Source organism: Lissotriton helveticus, chromosome 3_1 (genome assembly GCF_964261635.1).
Source record: "Lissotriton helveticus chromosome 3_1, aLisHel1.1, whole genome shotgun sequence".
In the NCBI taxonomy this organism is placed as follows: Eukaryota; Metazoa; Chordata; class Amphibia; order Caudata; family Salamandridae; genus Lissotriton; species Lissotriton helveticus.
Genome location: NC_136061.1, coordinates 1,929,776,799 through 1,929,797,487, shown reverse-complemented (window position 1 = coordinate 1,929,797,487; position 20,689 = coordinate 1,929,776,799). Strand labels below are relative to the sequence as shown.

Below are 20,689 nucleotides of genomic sequence, written 5' to 3'. Positions count from 1 at the left end.
TCCGAGCCCGGTGGCGGAAAAAAACTATCTGGGGATGGAGCCAATGCCCATGCGCAGTATCACCCAAAGGAGGAGTCACCTATCTCGTGACTTCCAAAGACTTTTTACAAGAAAAACAAACTGCAAACATCCGGGCCCAACACTAGGTGGCCATCTATGCATAGTGTGCCATCTGCAGCTCATATGCCTCGAATATATATATATATTTCCAAGAACATCTTCCTCCGTTGAGTAGACAGAAGGGGACACGGCGTGGCTGCAATATAGTAGTTCAGAGCCTGGCAAGACGCGTTTCGGCAAGAGACTTAATCAGTTGCCTCTGGCGCTGTGGTTCTAAGTTAATTTTGAAGTGTTAGGCCATCCTCCTAAAGTAGGCTGTGATCCTCCTACTCTCGCTCTAAGGCACGCCCAAAAAAAGTGTTCGTAAGGACTACATTACTCATCATGCTCGTCGCGTTTTGGGGGATGTTACTATCAGCCTGTTTTTTGATTGTCTCAAGTTTGAGGGGCTGATATCGAGCGTGGTTGGACTTGAACCGGCACTTGTACTGGGCAGAAACTGTCATTACAGCCCACACTTCCTACCGCTAGTCTCCCCGTACAACAGTGCGCCTGGAGAAGTCAGTTGCAGTAAAGGCGTTTCTCCATTTGTATGGGCTGTTGGTGGTGGTGGTGGTGGTGGTGGTGGTGGTGTGTGTGTGTGTGTGTGTGTGTGTGGTGTGTGTGTGGGTGTGTGTGGTGTGTGTGTAGCAGTCGCCAGTAGGTAGTTATAGTTCGGATCTATTTTCCATAGGAAATCCACAACATTCTATTTGGAATAACTTTGGTGCCGGTTGACAAATATTAACGAAATTTTCAAAACTGGTGGGGAGCTCCGGTCCGCTCCGATCCTGAAAGTCTCGGGGTGATTCGTCAAGCGGGGGCCGAGAAAAAAGGGGGTCCAAAACGTGTTTTCCCCATGCAAATTACCGTAGGAACTTTTAATCGCAGCTACAGCCAGAACTGCTGAACGGAATCACACCAAATTTGGCAGAAAGGTAGACCTTGGTTCAAAGTCGGGCCTTTTTTGTTAAATGGTGTAAATCGCTTTAGTACTTTTTTAGATATTAAAGGAAAAAAATATATATATTTGGGCGGAGCCTAATTACACCTCATCTTGAGATCTGATTGGCTGTCAGCACTTCATCCAAGAAGTGTTGGCAGCCATCTTAGGAGCAATATACATGATAGCACCTCATTAATAAGCATTGCAGTTAATGGAAATTTTGAAGATTTTAGTTACATTGTAAACCATTTTTTGATGGTACCATACTCATTTTAGGATTTGTGGTGTGTTCTAAGGTGATTTTACCGTGTGAAAAAGCCTTCTGCTGGGATATCATGAAACAAGTTTGAGAGAAAACTATTTTCTCATGCTTTTCCCACAGAGGTTTGGAAGGTTATCTATAAGCTAAACAGAGCATATTTTCTGTAAATTCACATTATCTTTCTCAGTCATGTGAGAATGAAGTCTGACATTCTCAGTAAAACTTGAACATCCAACAAGGGCAGAGACTGTCAGTTGATTCCTTTGTGTTCTGCTGCAGCTTCCCAGAGTGTTCTAAAGAAGAACTAGAGCGCTAACAGTCCTACTTATGACAAACGTATGGCATACCTGAAGCCATCTTGATTGGAATAAAGTGGTAACTCTTAAAACATTTAATTTAAAAAGGAATAAAAGGAGTGGGTTTATTTTGCCATAGAAATTATGAATAGTGCTGCAGAATAAAAAAAAGTTAGGACATATTTTGACTTCTCAAATTCTCTTCTATTTCATAAAAAAATGCTGACATGCAGACTGAAACATGCACTTTCAATACCAGCAGCAGACTTCCCTGGTGAGCAGTAGCTTTACTACAGTGATCTAATTTCAAATGTGTGACACATCTGAATGCCTTCTTGATGGAACCTAAGCAAGCATTGAAAATGCAATAGGTCTCGCCCTCGTTTACGTTAAAGCAATTCTGTTTGTAATTAGGTGGCTTTTTAGCTTTGCCTGTATTAATGTTTTTCAAACTTTCATGTACATAACGTGCATATGTATGCATATATGTATATGTATGCATGCATTTATATAGATATATATATGCATATATATGTGCATATGTGTGCGTGGAGCGGTAGAGGTGGAGCGGTAGAGGTGTGGAGTGAGTAGTAGAGTGCGAGTAGTAGGGTGCGAGCAGCAGGGTGAGAGCAGCAGGGTGAGAGCAGCAGGGTGAGAGCAGCAGGGTGAGAGCAGCAGGGTGAGAGCAGCAGGGTGAGAGCAGCAGGGTGAGAGCAGCAGGGTGCGAGCAGCAGGGTGCGAGCAGCAGGGTGCGAGCAGCAGGGTGCGAGCAGCAGGGTGCGAGCAGCAGGGTGCGAGCAGCAGGGTGAGAGCAGCAGGGTGAGAGCAGCAGGGTGAGAGCAGCAGGGTGAGAGCAGCAGGGTGAGAGCAGCAGGGTGAGAGCAGCAGGGTGAGAGCAGCAGGGTGAGAGCAGCAGGGTGAGAGCAGCAGGGTGAGAGCAGCAGGGTGAGAGCAGCAGGGTGAGAGCAGCAGGGTGAGAGCAGCAGGGTGCGAGCAGCAGGGTGCGAGCAGCAGGGTGCGAGCAGCAGGGTGCGAGCAGCAGGGTGAGAGCAGCAGGGTGAGAGCAGCAGGGTGAGAGCAGCAGGGTGAGAGCAGCAGGGTGAGAGCAGCAGGGTGAGAGCAGCAGGGTGAGAGCAGCAGGGTGAGAGCAGCAGGGTGAGAGCAGCAGGGTGAGAGCAGCAGGGTGAGAGCAGCAGGGTGAGAGCAGCAGGGTGAGAGCAGCAGGGTGAGAGCAGCAGGGTGAGAGCAGCAGGGTGAGAGCAGCAGGGTGAGAGCAGCAGGGTGAGAGCAGCAGGGTGAGAGCAGCAGGGTGAGAGCAGCAGGGTGAGAGCAGCAGGGTGAGAGCAGCAGGGTGAGAGCAGCAGGGTGAGAGCAGCAGGGTGAGAGCAGCAGGGTGAGAGCAGCAGGGTGAGAGCAGCAGGGTGAGAGCAGCAGGGTGAGAGCAGCAGGGTGAGAGCAGCAGGGTGAGAGCAGCAGGGTGAGAGCAGCAGGGTGAGAGCAGCAGGGTGAGAGCAGCAGGGTGAGAGCAGCAGGGTGAGAGCAGCAGGGTGAGAGCAGCAGGGTGAGAGCAGCAGGGTGAGAGCAGCAGGGTGAGAGCAGCAGGGTGAGAGCAGCAGGGTGAGAGCAGCAGGGTGAGAGCAGCAGGGTGAGAGCAGCAGGGTGAGAGCAGCAGGGTGAGAGCAGCAGGGTGAGAGCAGCAGGGTGAGAGCAGCAGGGTGAGAGCAGCAGGGTGAGAGCAGCAGGGTGAGAGCAGCAGGGTGAGAGCAGCAGGGTGAGAGCAGCAGGGTGAGAGCAGCAGGGTGAGAGCAGCAGGGTGAGAGCAGCAGGGTGAGAGCAGCAGGGTGAGAGCAGCAGGGTGAGAGCAGCAGGGTGAGAGCAGCAGGGTGAGAGCAGCAGGGTGAGAGCAGCAGGGTGAGAGCAGCAGGGTGAGAGCAGCAGGGTGAGAGCAGCAGGGTGAGAGCAGCAGGGTGAGAGCAGCAGGGTGAGAGCAGCAGGGTGAGAGCAGCAGGGTGAGAGCAGCAGGGTGAGAGCAGCAGGGTGAGAGCAGCAGGGTGAGAGCAGCAGGGTGAGAGCAGCAGGGTGAGAGCAGCAGGGTGAGAGCAGCAGGGTGAGAGCAGCAGGGTGAGAGCAGCAGGGTGAGAGCAGCAGGGTGAGAGCAGCAGGGTGAGAGCAGCAGGGTGAGAGCAGCAGGGTGAGAGCAGCAGGGTGAGAGCGGCAGGGTGAGAGCGGCAGGGTGAGAGCGGCAGGGTGAGAGCGGCAGGGTGAGAGCGGCAGGGTGAGAGCGGCAGGGTGAGAGCGGCAGGGTGAGAGCGGCAGGGTGAGAGCGGCAGGGTGAGAGCGGCAGGGTGAGAGCGGCAGGGTGAGAGCGGCAGGGTGAGAGCGGCAGGGTGAGAGCGGCAGGGTGAGAGCGGCAGGGTGAGAGCGGCAGGGTGAGAGCGGCAGGGTGAGAGCGGCAGGGTGAGAGCGGCAGGGTGAGAGCGGCAGGGTGAGAGCGGCAGGGTGAGAGCGGCAGGGTGAGAGCGGCAGGGTGAGAGCGGCAGAGTGAGAGCGGCAGAGTGAGAGCGGCAGAGTGAGAGCGGCAGAGTGAGAGCGGCAGAGTGAGAGCGGCAGAGTGAGAGCGGCAGAGTGAGAGCGGCAGAGTGAGAGCGGCAGAGTGAGAGCGGCAGAGTGAGAGCGGCAGAGTGAGAGCGGCAGAGTGAGAGCGGCAGAGTGAGAGCGGCAGAGTGAGAGCGGCAGAGTGAGAGCGGCAGAGTGAGAGCGGCAGAGTGAGAGCGGCAGAGTGAGAGCGGCAGAGTGAGAGCGGCAGAGTGAGAGCGGCAGAGTGAGAGCGGCAGAGTGAGAGCGGCAGAGTGAGAGCGGCAGAGTGAGAGCGGCAGAGTGAGAGCGGCAGAGTGAGAGCGGCAGAGTGAGAGCGGCAGAGTGAGAGCGGCAGAGTGAGAGCGGCAGAGTGAGAGCGGCAGAGTGAGAGCGGCAGAGTGAGAGCGGCAGAGTGAGAGCGGCAGAGTGAGAGCGGCAGAGTGAGAGCGGCAGAGTGAGAGCGGCAGAGTGAGAGCGGCAGAGTGCGAGCGGCAGAGTGCGAGCGGCAGAGTGCGAGAGGCAGAGTGCGAGAGGCAGAGTGCGAGCGGCAGAGTGCGAGAGGCAGAGTGCGAGCGGCAGAGTGCGAGCGGCAGAGTGCGAGCGGCAGAGTGCGAGCGGCAGAGTGCGAGCGGCAGAGTGCGAGCGGCAGAGTGCGAGCAGCAGAGTGCGAGCAGCAGAGTGCGAGCAGCAGAGTGCGAGCAGCAGAGTGCGAGCAGCAGAGTGCGAGTGCAAGTAGAGTGCGAGTGCAAGTAGAGTGCGAGTGCAAGTAGAGTGCGAGTGCGAGCAGCAGGGTGCGAGCAGCAGGGTGCGAGCAGCAGGGTGCGAGCGGCAGGGTGCGAGCGGCAGAGTGCGAGCGGCAGAGTGCGAGCGGCAGAGTGCGAGCAGCAGAGTGCGAGCAGCAGAGTGCGAGCAGCAGAGTGCGAGTAGCAGAGTGCGAGTAGTAGAGTGCGAGTGCAAGTAGAGTGCGAGTGCGAGCAGCAGGGTGCGAGCAGCAGAGTGCGAGTAGTAGAGTGCGAGTAGTAGAGTGCGAGTAGTAGAGTGCAAGTAGTAGAGTGCAAGTAGTAGAGTGCAAGTAGTAGAGTGCAAGTAGTAGAGTGCAAGTAGTAGAGTGCAAGTAGTAGAGTGCAAGTAGTAGAGTGCAAGTAGTAGAGAGCAAGTCGTAGTAGAGAGCAAGTCGTAGTAGAGAGCAAGTCGTAGTAGAGAGCAAGTCGTAGTAGAGAGCAAGTCGTAGTAGAGAGCAAGTCGTAGTAGAGAGCAAGTCGTAGTAGAGAGCAAGTCGTAGTAGAGAGCAAGTCGTAGTAGAGAGCAAGTCGTAGTAGAGAGCAAGTCGTAGTAGAGAGCAAGTCGTAGTAGAGAGCAAGTCGTAGTAGAGAGCAAGTCGTAGTAGAGAGCAAGTCGTAGTAGAGAGCAAGTCGTAGTAGAGAGCAAGTCGTAGTAGAGAGCAAGTCGTAGTAGAGAGCGAGTAGTAGAAAGTAGGGGTCCTTCAGCTTGAGGGAATTCATGCATTTGTCTTGCTGTATTAGAGGGATGACATCTTGGAGCATGACCATGTGGAAGTGCTCTGACAGGATGTACGTGTTGAGGGGGTCGAAGTAGAGGATGGGCCAGAGAGACCAGTCCTTCTGGACAATAAGAAAGTAGAGGGAGTTCACTCCCTTGCTGCACTGGTGTAAGTATAGGAGCACAGGCTCCATGTCCCCTTTTTGAATGAGTGCTTTATTTCTTCTTGGAGGAGGCACTGGTGTTCTGGAGAGAGAGGGTGTGCCCGTGCATGGTGGAATGTTTGGCAGGCTCCAAGCAGTAACCATGGCCTAGGATGGTGAGGACCCACTGCTAAAAGTAGTCGTTGCCTGACAGGTGTAGTGTGATCATCGGTGTAAGTGTGAGCAAGTCAGGGTTCCCCAGGGGTGTCTGCTTTAGCGTCACTGCCCTTCCCTCTACTGGAGTTGTTACTCCTAAGCTCCAATACCCCCCAACAATAGCTGTGTGAAGGAGGTAGAGGCTTTGGGTAGGTGTACTACATGCTCCCACAGTACTGGGACCTGCTAGAGGAGCTAAGGGGAGAATCGGTCTGGAGTGTACCCATGGTCTTGGCTGCAACAGTATTCTTCTTGATTATCTCGAGCATCTGGACAACCTGCAGACCGAAGTGCTTATCATCAAAAGGCAAGTTTGGCAAGTGCTTCTGAACCTCTTCCTTGAAGCCAGAGACATCGAATCAGGCATTGCATCGGTGGAGTATGCTTGCATTTATTTCACGCGCCGCAGTATCCACAGCGTCTAGGGTACACCAAATGGTAGTGTTGCATATAATTTTCTCTAGGTGACTAGGTCATGGCCTCCTTTCTGGTACTGCTCTGGGAGGTGTTATAAGAACTCCTCCATGTCAACTCTGTGAGCCTGGTCATACCTGAACAGCAGGCCGATTGATCTGGTGATACTCCAATGGGTGGCTGACTGGACTGCAAGGCGTATACAAGCTGCATCAATCTTCCTGCTCTCCAAGCTGTGTGGACTACCAGTGAGTCTTGTGGGGAGGTGCCCACTGAGGTAAAGAGTATCTGTGGGGGAAGCTTTACACTTTTTGTTCACACTAGGAGTGACCACCCTAATTTTGACGGGCTCCTCAAATGTCAGGGTCAGTCTTCAGCATGCCCATGAGCTTGGGTAAACATTTGAGGGAGCGATGTGTGTGTAGGACATCATCTCCATGAGAAAATCTTTGTCCTCTTCGTCCTTATCTAAATTTACATGTTGTGGAGGGTGGCAGCTCAATGAAGGACCTCATGGTACGAGGTGGTGTTTGAAGGGGACTGCTTGGCATCCTGGAGGTCAGAGTCAATGTCCCCAGGTAGATCAACACCATTATCATCCCTTGGGTGATCCTGAGGCTATGGGTTGAAAAGGGACTCCTAAGTGTCTAAAGAAAAGGAAGGACCATCCAAACTCCAACCCCCACCCACCCTGAGTGATGAATGTGGGAAACACCCAGGAGAGAGTGATGATGGGCAACCCTTATGTGGAGGAGAAATTGGAGGAGGAGAGGATGAAAATGGTGTGGGAGGGAAAAAAGGAGGAGGACACGATCTAGTTGAAAGCAGGCTAGCCCCCCCAATCCTGGTGGTTTCTGGCCCTGGGAGTTGCTTCAGGCTTCAAGGAGAAGCCTCCTCAAAAGTCAGTTTGATCTTGTGAGGAACGGTGCCCAGAGACTTGAGAGGAGGCTGTGCTAAGATTGAGCAAGTCTGTGGATGGGTAAGGATCGCTTCTGCTTGACATCAAATTCCTGCCTTAGGCGCTGCAAGATCAGCTGCTCCTATTCATCGAAGAACAGAGCTGTGGGAGTAGGCCTCTTTGGTGCTGAAGAGAGTTCACCATGCCAGAAAGATGGAGTTTTTGGACATGAGGACCGTCAGAGCTGAGGAAGTTTCTGGACCTTAGAGGGAAGAGGTGTGGCGCAACGGCCAGGGAGACTAACTCCAGAACCCGGGGGCTCACGGTTCGATCCCCGGCGCCAGATCAGCGCAGCACCATGTGACTCTGGGCAATAGCTCACTTAATCTTCCCGACGGCCCCCAGCGCCTTGACACCCTTGGGTAATTGTTTGCGCTTTACAAATACTGGACATTTACATTTTGAGGCTATTAGTGGTGTCTAAACAAAGGCATCGTGGGCATCATCGGTGACGGATGCAGGGTCTTTGGTGGCAGTTACAGTGTCGAAGGCTGAATCGCTGTTGGACCCAAGGCCTTGTGTCAGTGCGGACCATGGCCTGTGGGCAGTGACGGACTGGAAGTTTGCTTCAGGGCTAAATGCCTGACCCATTCAAGGGCAGTGCTTGGCCTTAGAGCGGTGTTGGTGGTACTCACAGTTGATGTATTCTATGGATGGACTTTGATGACATGAGGGTTTTCAGTCTCAGACTCCGATAGCAAGATTGGCCTGCTCGGCTGAGTGTTTTGGTTTTTCTTCCACCTAGATGTTGTGGTCCCCAAACAGTTCAGGGGTATCAGCCCACGGTTGATGTCCTATGGTGCCTCAAGCGAAACGTCGTTCGTGTTGTTCCCTTGTGAGACAGGTTGCGCAGGAGGCCTCATCGTGCTGTGGGGACAAATAGGTTGCAGACCTGATGGAGGTCCTGGGGTACATAGCTCTACACTGTGGGCAGTACAGGAAAGTGGTCCTTGCCATTACAGTTACAGCATTCTCAAGGACCGAAGATGGAGGTTGAAGGTCCCGTGGTGCGTGCTCCCCAAAAGGGTGAAGAAGAATCCAGTCAGTCAGAGAGCATCATGGTATCTTTTTTCCTATGGGTATAGAGAAGCTTGAAAGCAAGCAGGAAACAGAGCTCTAGAGCTCTGCTCAAACACGGGCCAACCCATCGTCAGGAAATAAAAGAATCTAACAATAGAACTGATGCCCAAACGCATTACCAGTAATTGGTGTAGTCCCTACACCTCGTTACTCAAAGCCTTCTTCAAAGAAAAACAAGTTGCAAACATTTGAGCCCAACACTAGCCATGCGCGACACACACACACACACACACACACACACACACACACACACCTGCAGCTCCCCCAAGTATAATGTTTTACAAACACATGGCAAGATAAAACAAGCACTGAAGGCCAAAAGGCTGGAGCCAAAGCTAAACGTATTGGCTTTGCCAATGCTGATTTGAAATTAACTCAAAATCATAGGACTCACTTTCAACTGTCTAAAAAAGCATTACACAAGCAATGGGAGGGGTCAAATGTGTTTCAAATTATCACAACCCAAGAACAGAACGTACCAGCAGTGGGAGTCAGCCATACTCCTGCCTACCAGATCAAGACATGAGTAATGCTAATAGCAGCAGCTAACAAGAGATTAATGGTTCTGCAAAGAGAAACCAAGAGATGAATGAACAGCCTTACAGTTTACTTAGCGGCCGTGCCACTGTTATCCTATGCAGAAAAAAAATAGGAGCTTGAACCAGCCATGTTAACATGTTTTGGGAAGTTCTGCAATGTGCTTCGGAATCAGCTTTTTAATCAAATGAGAGGTTTAAAATCCCATGAATACAAAAAAAAGATGTTTCCACTTGAAAGTGATATGGAGATAAAAGCACACACCCATCACTAGTGTAAGAGTTGAAGTTAACATATCCTTTCAGTGAAAAATACGAGAGCACCTCGAACTGGAGTGACTGGTTAACAAAGACCTCCGTCACTCCATTAGCAGAAAAACAAATGAAGGAGGGAAACAAGGTGACCTTCAACTGAATCATGTAGATTGGCTTCAAAGATGAAAATAAGGGAATTTGTGATTTTTTTTCTTCAACTGGTCCAGCAAATCATTAGAAAGAGCAAATATTCTGGACAACAGACGCATCACCACAAAAAGGAAATCGAAAACATCTGATTAACTGCCCACTGGTTAAGTGACAGGGCAGTCAGGAATTCCAAACTGTAAATGCTTCTTCCAACAATACAAGAAAACACAGCAAACTCACCTGTATTTCAATGATGTCAAGATACTCATCACTGAAGAACATCCTTGTGCCATGCAACAATGACTGCTATTTATTAAGATGTAAGCATAACTGACATTCTCTCAGCCCACATCAGGTTTTTTAAATATAAAATAAGCAGTTTAATAAAAGAAAAACTTTATTAATCGCACTCGCCCATCTTTAACCGACAAAAGTAATCGGAGTACATTTTCCTCAAAATCAATATCCATTCCAAGGAGATCTTTTTAGAGAGCAAATGATGTGTGTCCCTCATGGCAGGCACTTAAATACAAAATATTCATTACTCTAATGCTGGCACATAACTACAAAAACAGATTGTACTTCAAAGAGGACTGCATGCTCGCTGCTTTTTTCAGTAGTTTAATTACCTGACAAGACGTTTTTTAGGGTCCAGTATATTCAATAACTTGTCTGCATAGACCTTCTTTGAAGCAGTGAATAAAATGATCTGTACATAGAAGATAAATATCATCAGCAAGAATGAAACTCAAGATATCTTTCCTCGCCAAATAATTACAGTAATTCTGAATCTCCTAACCCCCTTTGACTGGTTTAAGGTAAAAGGATTTTATGACCATACAACAGTAAGAATGTGGACCTCTGCGATTTTCAATAATGTTAAGTGTGTAATTCAAGTGGAAAGAATCACATACACATCTGTGGGTACTGCAATACCTAAAACTACATGTTTTGTAGTTGATATCTGAGTGGACTGGAGGAAACATTCAGCTAATCTAGAGAAATATTTCATTTTACAACTTGAATTGCAGAATTGCACATATTAAAGCACATCAAATACAGTAATGTCCTTTGGACAGCAAACATACAAAGGCATAGAGCATCCTAAAACTGAAAATTATAATAACGCTCTATTAGTTTAAAGTTACACATCTGCACAATTCATCAACTATCTATGAAGCCACTTTATTGCCAATTCTCACAATATTGTTCACCCTGTTCTAATATTTCAGTAAAAATGACTTTAATGGCTCCCAAACATCTTGTGGTCTTGCTGCAGGGTGCAGCAGGGCAGAATGTTTCCTCCATACCATTGCAATAAATCATTGTGGATCCAATCTTTAAACCAAGGGAGTAGATATCCATACCTCGCTTTCCAAAAGACAATGCGAGGAGCTAGCTCAGTTTTTTTATGGAAAAACTTGGATGACATCCATCTTCAACTGTCTAAAGATGTCGAGGGCAACTCCTTACTTGGGGTTTCCGAATCAGCGGATGAACCAGCCTCAACACAAACTTTGTAACAGTGTGAATAGTCTTGATTTAATACCCACTATGTCACTCTGGCCTACTCTTGACCTCTTCAGGTTTCTCGCTATTCTGCAAGCTATCAAATTAAGCTCCACACTGGATACTTTACCACCCTCCAAACTTTGCCTACTGAATCCAATACTATTACATATGGTGGTTGATCTCCTGAATACTTTATTACGTGAGGGCCTTGTAAGCTATAGTGCTTCCATTCCTAAAAAACCCGAATCTGGATGCTTCGATCTGCTTGAACTTCAGACCAATCTCTTGGCTACCCGTGCTTCCAAAACTTTGGGGCAGCATTTTAATGCTCATCTAACATCCTACGTAGAATTTTTTCATCCTTCAGTCAGGGTTCAGGGCAAGACAGTACGGAATCCACCCTCCTTGGAGTCACCGAACATCTTAGACGATTCCAGGATGAGGGTGGTACAGCTGCGCTTATCTCATTAGACCTTAGCCAAGATGGATCCTGTCTCACTATCTAGCTTGAACGCCTATCTTCTTTAGGCCTGGAAGATAAGGCCCTTCCCTGGCTAACAATTTCTCAAGGACAATAAATTTCAAGTCTGTTCAGCCAGTGCCAGATCTGAAATTCAAGCTTTAACTTATGGTGTCTCCCAAGGCTCCATGCTAAGCCGTCTGCTATTTAATATCTATGTCAAGCCAACATAGTAGAGAGTTGCAGTCTGACTATATTTTCATACGCAGATGACACAAATTATATTCTCTTTGTCATCTACCCAGGATCATGGACTCTGACCTTAATGTGGGCTTGAGCCGAGTGGCCACCTGGATGAGTGCTAACCATCTAAGGCTGAATGGTGATAATTTGGAGGTCATGATTCTGGGTAAACATGCTTCGCTTTGGGGCCCTCAAAACTGGCCCCACTCCTTGGGACCTATTCTGACTCAGACCTTCAAGGTTAAGAAGGAAAATGCTACTTACCAGTATGCATCTGTTCTTGGCATGTAGAGCTGCAGAGTTACACACTGTTGCATAGATCGCCATCTAGTGTTGGGCCCGGATGTTTGCACTTATTTTTGTCCTGAAAAGTCTTTGAAAGTCACAAGATGGGTGAATCCTCCTTTGGATCACATTGCGCATGGGCATCGGCTCCATCCTTAGATTGTTTTTCGCCAGCAGGGAAATGATGGAGCTTTGTAGGAAATAGGAAGGATGCCTATGTAAGCTGTATCTAATTAAAATAATACTAGAACAGATAAAGGTAGCCGGGGAGGCAGGTGGGCGTGTGTAACTCTGCAGCTCTTCATGCCAAGAACAGATGCATACTGGCAAGTAGCATTTTTTTCGTTCGATGCATTTGAGCTGCAGATTACACACTGTTGCATAGATTACATAGCAGTACCCCCTCCTAGTGACGACCACCAGTATCTGTTGCAGTAGTTTAAAAGGAGTAAGTTTCTTACCTGTAACTCCAGTTCTGTAGTAGGGGTATCTCTGTTATAGTCATAATCTAGTGAATAGTCCAGCTCATGTGCGGGGACCCCGGAGCAATCAAAAATAATCTCTTAAGCCGTCTTCATTGCAATCCTGCATAGACACAAGAGAGAATTAAAGACAAATAATGCAGCCTATACTTAAAAGGCTACACTGTCCAGTACTTCAACTAGAAATGTAAAGGATACTCCACCAACATCATTTTTAACACAGTCTGCCAAGTTTCACCCATAGGGAAACCTCCCCCTTCACAAAATCCTTGGAATCAGAGAGGAAAGGGTGGACAGACAAGCCCTCCCTAGGCTGCCATTATGTGGCTTGAAAAGGGATACCGTGCCTTTAAGAAACTTTCCAGAACTTTCGGTATCCCAGAATGCACAGCACTTCCCTCCACTTTCAGTTATTTTTGGAGGTGTATAAAGCTAGACCTGAAGCATTCCGTACATTATCATTTTCTCCACCGGGGAGGAGGGCGGGCGCTTATGACTATAACAGAGATACCCCTACTACAGAACTGGAGTTACAGGTAAGAAACTACGCCTTCTGTAGTAGGGGATCTCTGTGTATAGTCATAATCTAGTGAATAGAATGGCAAGCCCATCCCCACAACCAATCGGCGATGGCGGAAAATGACAACACCACTACTGTGCAAACAGATTTCGCAACGAAGCCTGCCCAACCTGAGCATCAGCTCTGGCATCAGAGTCCAGACAGTAATGCTTCGCAAAGGTATGGACCGACTTCCACGTGGCAGCCCTGCAGATGTCTGCAATGGGAACATTACGGAGCAAAGCTGTTGTAGCTGCTTTGCCCCTGGTGGAATGAGCCTTAGGCTTACCCCCTAAGGTCTTATTAGCCTTTTGATAACACAAGTGGATACAGGACACAATCCACCTCGAGATGGACTGTTTAGAGGTAGCAAGACCAGTCCTGACCGACCCATAATTAATAAACAATTGGTCTGAACCACGAATATCCTTGGTCTTATCCAGATAGAATTTCAACACCCTTCTGACATCCAGGGAATGAAGAGACCTTTCCGCTGGAGTGGAAGGATTCTGAAAGAACGTAGGTAAAGTTATAGTCTGGTTTACATGAAAATCAGAAATCAACTTTGGAAGGAACTTAGGGTGAGTACGCATCACAACCTTAGCAGCATGAAAAACAGTATAAGGTTCCTGGCAACACAACGCCTGAATTTCACTCACCCTGCGGGCCGATGTGATGGCCACGAGGAACGCTGCCTTCCATGACAGGTGCTGCAGCGAGGCCTTATGAATGGGCTCGAAAGGTTCCTTCATCAGCCTGGACAGCACCACATTCAGTTCCCATGAAGGCGAAGGCAGCCGAACAGGAAGAAACACCTTCTTCAAACCTTACAAGAAACCCTTTATCACAGGGATCTGGAAGAAGGATGTCTGTGAAGGGCATTTCCGGTAGGCAGTCAGCGCAGCAAGATGAACCTTAATAGAATGGAAATCAAGGCCAGACTGCGCCAAATGCAAAAGGTATGGAAGGATAACATCTTCCTTGCATGTCGTCGGATCGTAGTTTTTGGACGTGCACCAGATGCAGAACCTCTTCCACTTGTACGCATAGGAAGTCCTAGTGGAAGGTCGCTTCGCCTCCTTCAGTATGTCCATACAATCCGCAGGAAGATTCAAATGGCCATATTGCACTATCTCAGGAGCCATGCCGCCAAACTCAAGGAAGAGAGGTTGGGGTGCACCATCTGCCCCCCGAACTAGAGAAGGTCCGGCCTGCACGGCAGCCGCATGCGAGGAAGGAGAGAACGGTGCAGCAGGTCCATGAACCACCACTGTCTGGGCCATTCCGGAGCAATGAGGATCATCCACGCCCTGGACTGGGACAGCTTGATGATCCCCCGCCGGAATCAGGGGAATGGGTGGAAAAGTGTAGAGAAAGCTGTTCGACCAGTTGATCCATAACGCATTCCCCAGAGTCCCCTGCTGATAATACCTGCATGTGAAGTCTCGGCATTTCCTGTTTTCGGCGGTGGCGAACAGATCTACGTCTGGAGTGCCCCACCTGGCAAAGACGCCTTCGAGTACTTCGTAGTTTATGACCCGCTCGTGGTTTTCCTGAATCAGTCTGCTGAGGGCGTCCGCCTGAGCATTCTGCACACCTGGCAAATGGGTGGCCGTTATCGTCAATCCTCTGGCTAGCAGCCAGTGCCAGATCTCCTGCGCTTCCTGTGACAGTGTGCACAATCTCGATCCCCCTTGCTTGTTTAGATAATACATTGTGGTCGTATTGTCCGTCTGTACAAGTAGAGAGTTGGTCTGGAAGGACTGATTAAAGGCCTTCAGTGCCAAGTGAACAGCTCTGAGTTCCAGGAAATTGATGTGGTACGTTGACTCCGTCTGGGACCACAGTCCTTGGATCTGTAACTGTCCGGAATGTGCTCCCCATCCGTGGAGAGAAGCATCCGTCACGATAGTCTGAGAGGGAATGTCCTTGTGGAACGGAACCCCCTTGAGGAGGTTCTCCGCCGAACACCACCATCTCAGGGACTGCTGATCATGTAGAGACAACCGTATCCTGTCGTTCCAGGTCCCTCGTCTCTGGTCCCACGGATCCTCCAGACATTCCTGCAGCGGCCTCATGTGCAGGCGTGCATGCGGAGTGAGGAAGATACAAGAGGCCATCGACCCCAGTAGAGAAGACACCGTCCTCACTGTTGTAGATCGAGCAGTCGTGAGAGTCTGAGCCTTCCGAAGGATCGATAAGCGTCTCTCCTCTGAAGGAGACACGCTTGCTGACAACGTATCGATCGATGCCCCCAGGTATTGTAGGACTGGACCGGAGTCGGGACCGACTTGGACATGTTGATGTGCAAACCCAGCTGGCTCAACAGAGCGGCCGTCCTGTTGAAGTGCAGTTGTGCTTCCTGGAAGGTCGAGGCTTTTCATCAGCCAATCGTCCAGGTATGGGTAGACAAACACCTTGTTCTTTCTCAGGTGTGCCGCCACCACTGCCATGCACTTTGAAAAAGTCCTTGGAGCAGACTTCAGTCCAAACGGCAGTACAGTGTACTGATAGTGATTGGTGCCGACCAAGAATCGCAGGAACTTCCAGTGTTTCCGTGTGATGGGCACATGGAAGTATGCATCCTGCAGGTCTATCGCGCAGAGCCAGTCTCCCCTTTGCAGCTGAGGGTAAATCTGGTGCGAAGATAGCATGCGGAACTTCTCCATGCAAATCCATTTGTTTGCTTGTCGCAAATCCAGAATTGGCCTGAACTCGTTCTGGTCTTTCTTGCGCACCAGAAAGAAGCGAGAGTATAGACCCTTTCTTATTTGAGACATAGGGACGTCTTCTATCGCCCTTTTCCTTAACAGGGTATCGCCTCCACCTAGAGCTCGCGCAGTTGGAACTGCGAGCAAACCGGTGGAATCGCTGGAGGCGGGCTGATGAAACGAAGACTGTATCCATTGCAAACAATATTCAGCACCCACTTGTCCTGAGTAATTTTTCTCCACTCTGCCAAGTAATGTTGGATGCTTCCCCCCACCGGAGCGGGTAACGGACGAGGGGGAAGTAGCACCTCAGGGCTTAGACCCGGCCGGGCCCTTATTCGCTGCGGAGGACTTCTGTCCACCTCTGCACCTCTGGTGCTTCTGGAACGGTCGCCGCTGGTATTGCTGCTGCTGCTGTTGCTGCTGTCCAGCCTGCCGACCCTGTCCTCTGCCCCGTACGGCCTTTGGAACGGGCGGTAGGCCTTCCTTAGCTCCTTCGGCTTCTCTAACCAGACAGCCGTCAGGGTCTCAGCCTCCGCCTTCATGCATGCCATCTCCTTATCCGCATGTCTGCCGAACAGGGTCGCTCCAGAAAAGGGCAGATTGGCGACCCTCTGTTTAGCTTCGGGCTTCAGCGACGTACGCGGCCAGGCATGTCGGCGCAGGTTAATACCGTGGCAGTATCCATGGGCTGCCAACAGCGAGGAATCCGCCGCAGAGCTGATTATCTGGTTAGAGACCATCATTCCCTCCGTGTTCATCTCCTGGAAGTCCACTCTGCGTTCCCTGGGAAGATGTTCCGCGAACTGCTGCAGGGACTCCCACAATGCTCTATCGTACCTCCCCAATAACGCCGAGGCACTGGCGGCCTTCATGGACGTGGAGGCCGTACCACAAAGTCTCCTGCCCGCTGAGTCCATTAATCGACTCTCCTTGTCAGGAGGCACCGTTGATGATGGCGCGGTGGAATGTTGTTTCCTGGCTGCCGTCACCATCACCGAGTCCGGTACAGGATCCGAACGCAGAAAGGCAGGGTCCGACTCAGGGGCCTTGTACTTCTTTTGTAGCCTTGACGGTGCAGACTTCGTAGAGGCAGGCGTTATGAAGAGGTCCATGGCTGGCTCTTCTAGCCTTGGCACCAAAGGTAGTAGAGGACGAGACAGCTGTTTTTTATGTAGGGTCTCGAATATCACTGAGGTTGAGGGTGTAGGAACCATCAGCGTGATGCCCAGTTTTGCCACTCCTCGCAACAAGACCTCCTGAAAGGAGGCAATGTCGTCTACCGGAGACACCCTCGTCCGAGGGGAATCCAAAAGCATCAGGGAATAGTCCCTGGCACTGGATGACTCCGTGTGGCGGGACCTGGACCTGTCTCTCCTGCGGCATCGTCTGGATCTAGTAGACGACCGACGATCATCTCTAGTAGACGACCGACGATCATCTCTGGACCTGCTCCGTCCGGAGCTGGACCGCTGTCTCCTTGGTCTTGGCCGCTCCACTGGCGGTACAGGCGCGGGTTGTGGAGACTGAGACGGCAGCCTAGGCCTTGGAGGGCATGAGGGTGGCGTAGGTAGATGTAACGAGTAAGACCTCGGAGGAGGAGAAGTTGGAGTCCTCGGAGGAGGTGTAGGTGTCCTCGGAGGCGGAGGAGTTGTAGGTATCCTCGGGGAAGGCCCCTAGGTAACAGAGGGGGCGGTGTTCCATGCCTAGAGGGTGAGTAGACTTGTGAGTACCCCGAGCCCGGAGACTGTCCCACCCTCTTTCTCTTTGGCTTCCGTACCCTTGAAGGGGACCTCGAGGCCGACCGCTTCCTTGATGAGCGACAGCGCAGCCGCGTCCGTGAGCTCGTGGTCGAAGAAGAAGAAAGGCTGATACCAGAGCCTTGGGACTCTGTCCTGGCCTTAGAACGCCTTCGGGACCTGATCTCTCTTCTCGCCTCCGATCTGTTCCTCGACGTCAAACGCGTCGACCTCTTCGACGTCGAAGATCTTTCTCGACACCGAGAAACGCCTCCTCGATGACAAATGCAGAGTCGACGACGACCGACGGTGTCGCCTCGACGGCGAGCGCCGGTGTCTGCTAGACCCCTCTCGACGTCGGTGGTACCTAGACGACGAAATTGTCTTAGACGTCAACCTCGTCGGAGGTCTCGACGTCCATCCCCTCGACGTCGAATGACGCCGCCGCTTCGACCCAGAGCCCTGGGGAGACGGGGAACACACCGTGGTCATTCCTCTCAACGCAGACGTCGATGCCATCGACGTCGAACGATGTCGTTTTCTGGCCTTTTCTTTACTGGGGAGCCCCCCAGAGGCCTCAGCACAGGCAGAGGAAGGAGCCCCTTCATGCCCAGACCCACCTTGGTCACGATGTCTTCGCTTCTCCAATCCTTGAAGCCGAGTCTTCTCCCTGTCCCTCAGGGTCCTGTTGGAGAACTGTTGGCAGATCTCGCAATCCTCTGGGACATGAGAAGGGGGCAGACAATGAAAGCACACCCTGTGCTTGTCTGATTTGGCCTTCTTTCCAGCACACTCTGGACATCTATCAAATAGGGATGGCATATTTGATAAAAAGAGTGGCTAAACGTACTAGAAAAACACCAGCAAGAGCAGAAAGGGCCAAAGGACTTCGAGTGAAAGCACTCTGAACACTTTTAAAAGTGCAAGAACACCCAAAAAGGGAGAGCTCAATGCTCCAGGGTCCTGCTAGCAGGAGCCGGAAAAAAGAAGTGCTGTGCATTCTGGGATACCGAAAGTTCTGGAAAGTTTCTTAAAGGCATGGTATGCCTTTTCAAGCCACATAATGGCAGCCTATGGGGGGCTTGTCTGTCCACCCTTTCCTCTCTATGATTCCAAGGATTTTGTGAAGGGGGAAGTTTCTCTATGGGTGAAACTTGGCAGACTGTGTTAAAAATGATGTTGGTGGAGTATCCTTTACATTTCAAGTTGAAGTACTGGACAGTGTAGCCTTTTAAGTATAGGCTGCATTATTTGTCTTTAATTCTCTCTTAAGTGTCTATGCAGGATTGCAATGAAGACAGCTTAAGAGATTATTTTTGATTGCTCCGGGGTCCCCGCACATGAGCGGGACTATTCACTATATTATGACTATACACAGAGATCCCCAACTACAGAATAGTGTTTTGAGTACAGCCTGGCCCACAGTAGCTTGTGGTTTAGTTTGCACATCTACACAATAGTGTTTTGTGAATGTGTGCGGTGTAGACCATGTAGCTGCTCTGCAGATATCATCAAAGGGAATGTTCCCTAAAAATGCCATTGAAGCCCCTATCTTTCTTGTAGAGTGGGCTTTAGGAGGAACAGATCAGGAAAATGCTACTTACCAGTATGCATCTGTTCTTGGCATGTAGGGCTGCTGACATTCATATCTTAGCATAGATCACCGCCTAGTGTTGGGTCCGGATGTTTGCACCTTGTTGTCCTGGTAGAGTCTTCGAAGTATCACGAGATAGGTGACTCCTCCCCTGGACAACAGTGCGCATGGGCATCCTCTCCATCTTCAGATTGTTTTTCGCCATTGTGGTAAAGATGGAGTATAGAAAAGTAAGAGATAACCATGTAAATGTATGTAGAAAAGATTACTGCAGCTGTGACAGGCACCGGGGAGGAGGGGGGGCGATATGAATGTCGGCAGCCCTACATGCCAAGAACAGATGAATACTGGTAAGTAGCATTTTCCGTTCGAGGCATGTGGGCTGCTGAATTCATATCTTAGCATAGACTGTATAGCAGTATCTCCTCTAGCGGTGGTCACCTGTATCAGCTGCAGCAGTTTGAAATGGAGTTTTAAGGACAGCCTGGCCTACAGCAGCTTGCTGCTTTGCTTGCACATCCACACAGTAGTGTTTAGTGAAAGTGTGCATGGTAGACAATGTAGCCGCCCTACATATGTCTTCTAGGGGAATATTTCCTCGGAAAGCCAAGGATGCCCCCATTTTGCGTGTTGAGTGGGTTTTTGGGGGGACTGTTAGAGTGCGCTTAGCCTTTTGATAGCATATTTGAATGCAATTAACTATCCATCTGGCTATTCCTGTTTTTGAAATGGGATTACCCTTACGTTGTAGAGAAAAAGCAACAAATAGTTGCTTTGTCTTCCTGAATGGTTTAGTTCTGTCAACGTAATATAGCAGAGCCCTTCTTGCATCTAGTGTGTGTAGGGCTCTTTCAGCCACTGACTGCGGGTTTTGGAAGAAAACTGGCAATTCTATTGACTGATTGATATGGTAAGTGGATATAACTTTTGGCATAAACTTAGGGTTAGTACGAAGCACTACCTTATTGTGGTGTATTTGCATGAAAGGTTCCTGAATGGTTAGTGCCTGCAGCTCACTCACTCGCCTGAGGGAGGTAATGGCAATCAAAAATGCCACCTTCCATGTTAAGAATTGCAATTCACTTGAATGGAGTGGTTCGAAAGGTGGCCCCATAAGTCTGGTAAGTACTACGTTTAAGTTCCAGACTGGTGAAGGTGGATGTTTTGGAGGGATAATTCTTTTAAGTCCTTCCATAAAAGCTTTGATAGGCGGTATTCTGAACAGGGACACGTGTTGTCGGTTTTGGAGATATGCTGCTATAGCAGCAAGGTGTAGCCTTATGGAAGAGTATGCCAGATTGCATCTTTGAAGATGTAACAAGTAACAGATTATGTTTTGGATGGAGGCATCTAATGGATTGATTTGGTTATTATTGCAATAAATTACCAATATTTTCCATTTAGCTGCGTAGCATGCTCTAGTAGTGGGGCGCCTTGCTTCCTTGGTAATGTTCATACAGTCTGGAGGCAAGTTAAGATATCCGAACACTAAGACTTCAGGAGCCAGATCGCTAGGTTCATCTGATTGGGATCTGGGCGACTGATTTCTCCATGGTTCTGAGTTAATAGCTGTGGCGACAGGTGCAGTCTTTGATGGGGAACTACTGAGAGTTCTAGGAGCGTCGTGTACCATGGCTGTCTTGCCCATGTGGGAGCAAACAGGATAATTGTG

General features: G+C 49.9%; 1 protein-coding gene across 1 annotated transcript in view; it reads right to left on the bottom strand.

Moving 5' to 3' along the window:
- The window catches only part of CTDSPL2 (CTD small phosphatase like 2), a 384,035-nt gene that overhangs the window by 116,956 nt on the left and 246,390 nt on the right, over positions 1-20,689 (bottom strand). The window contains exon 10 of the mRNA XM_078682962.1: positions 10,062-10,141. Within this exon, the coding sequence (XP_078539088.1) occupies positions 10,062-10,141 (80 nt within the window). The remainder of the gene's footprint in view (positions 1-10,061; positions 10,142-20,689) is intronic.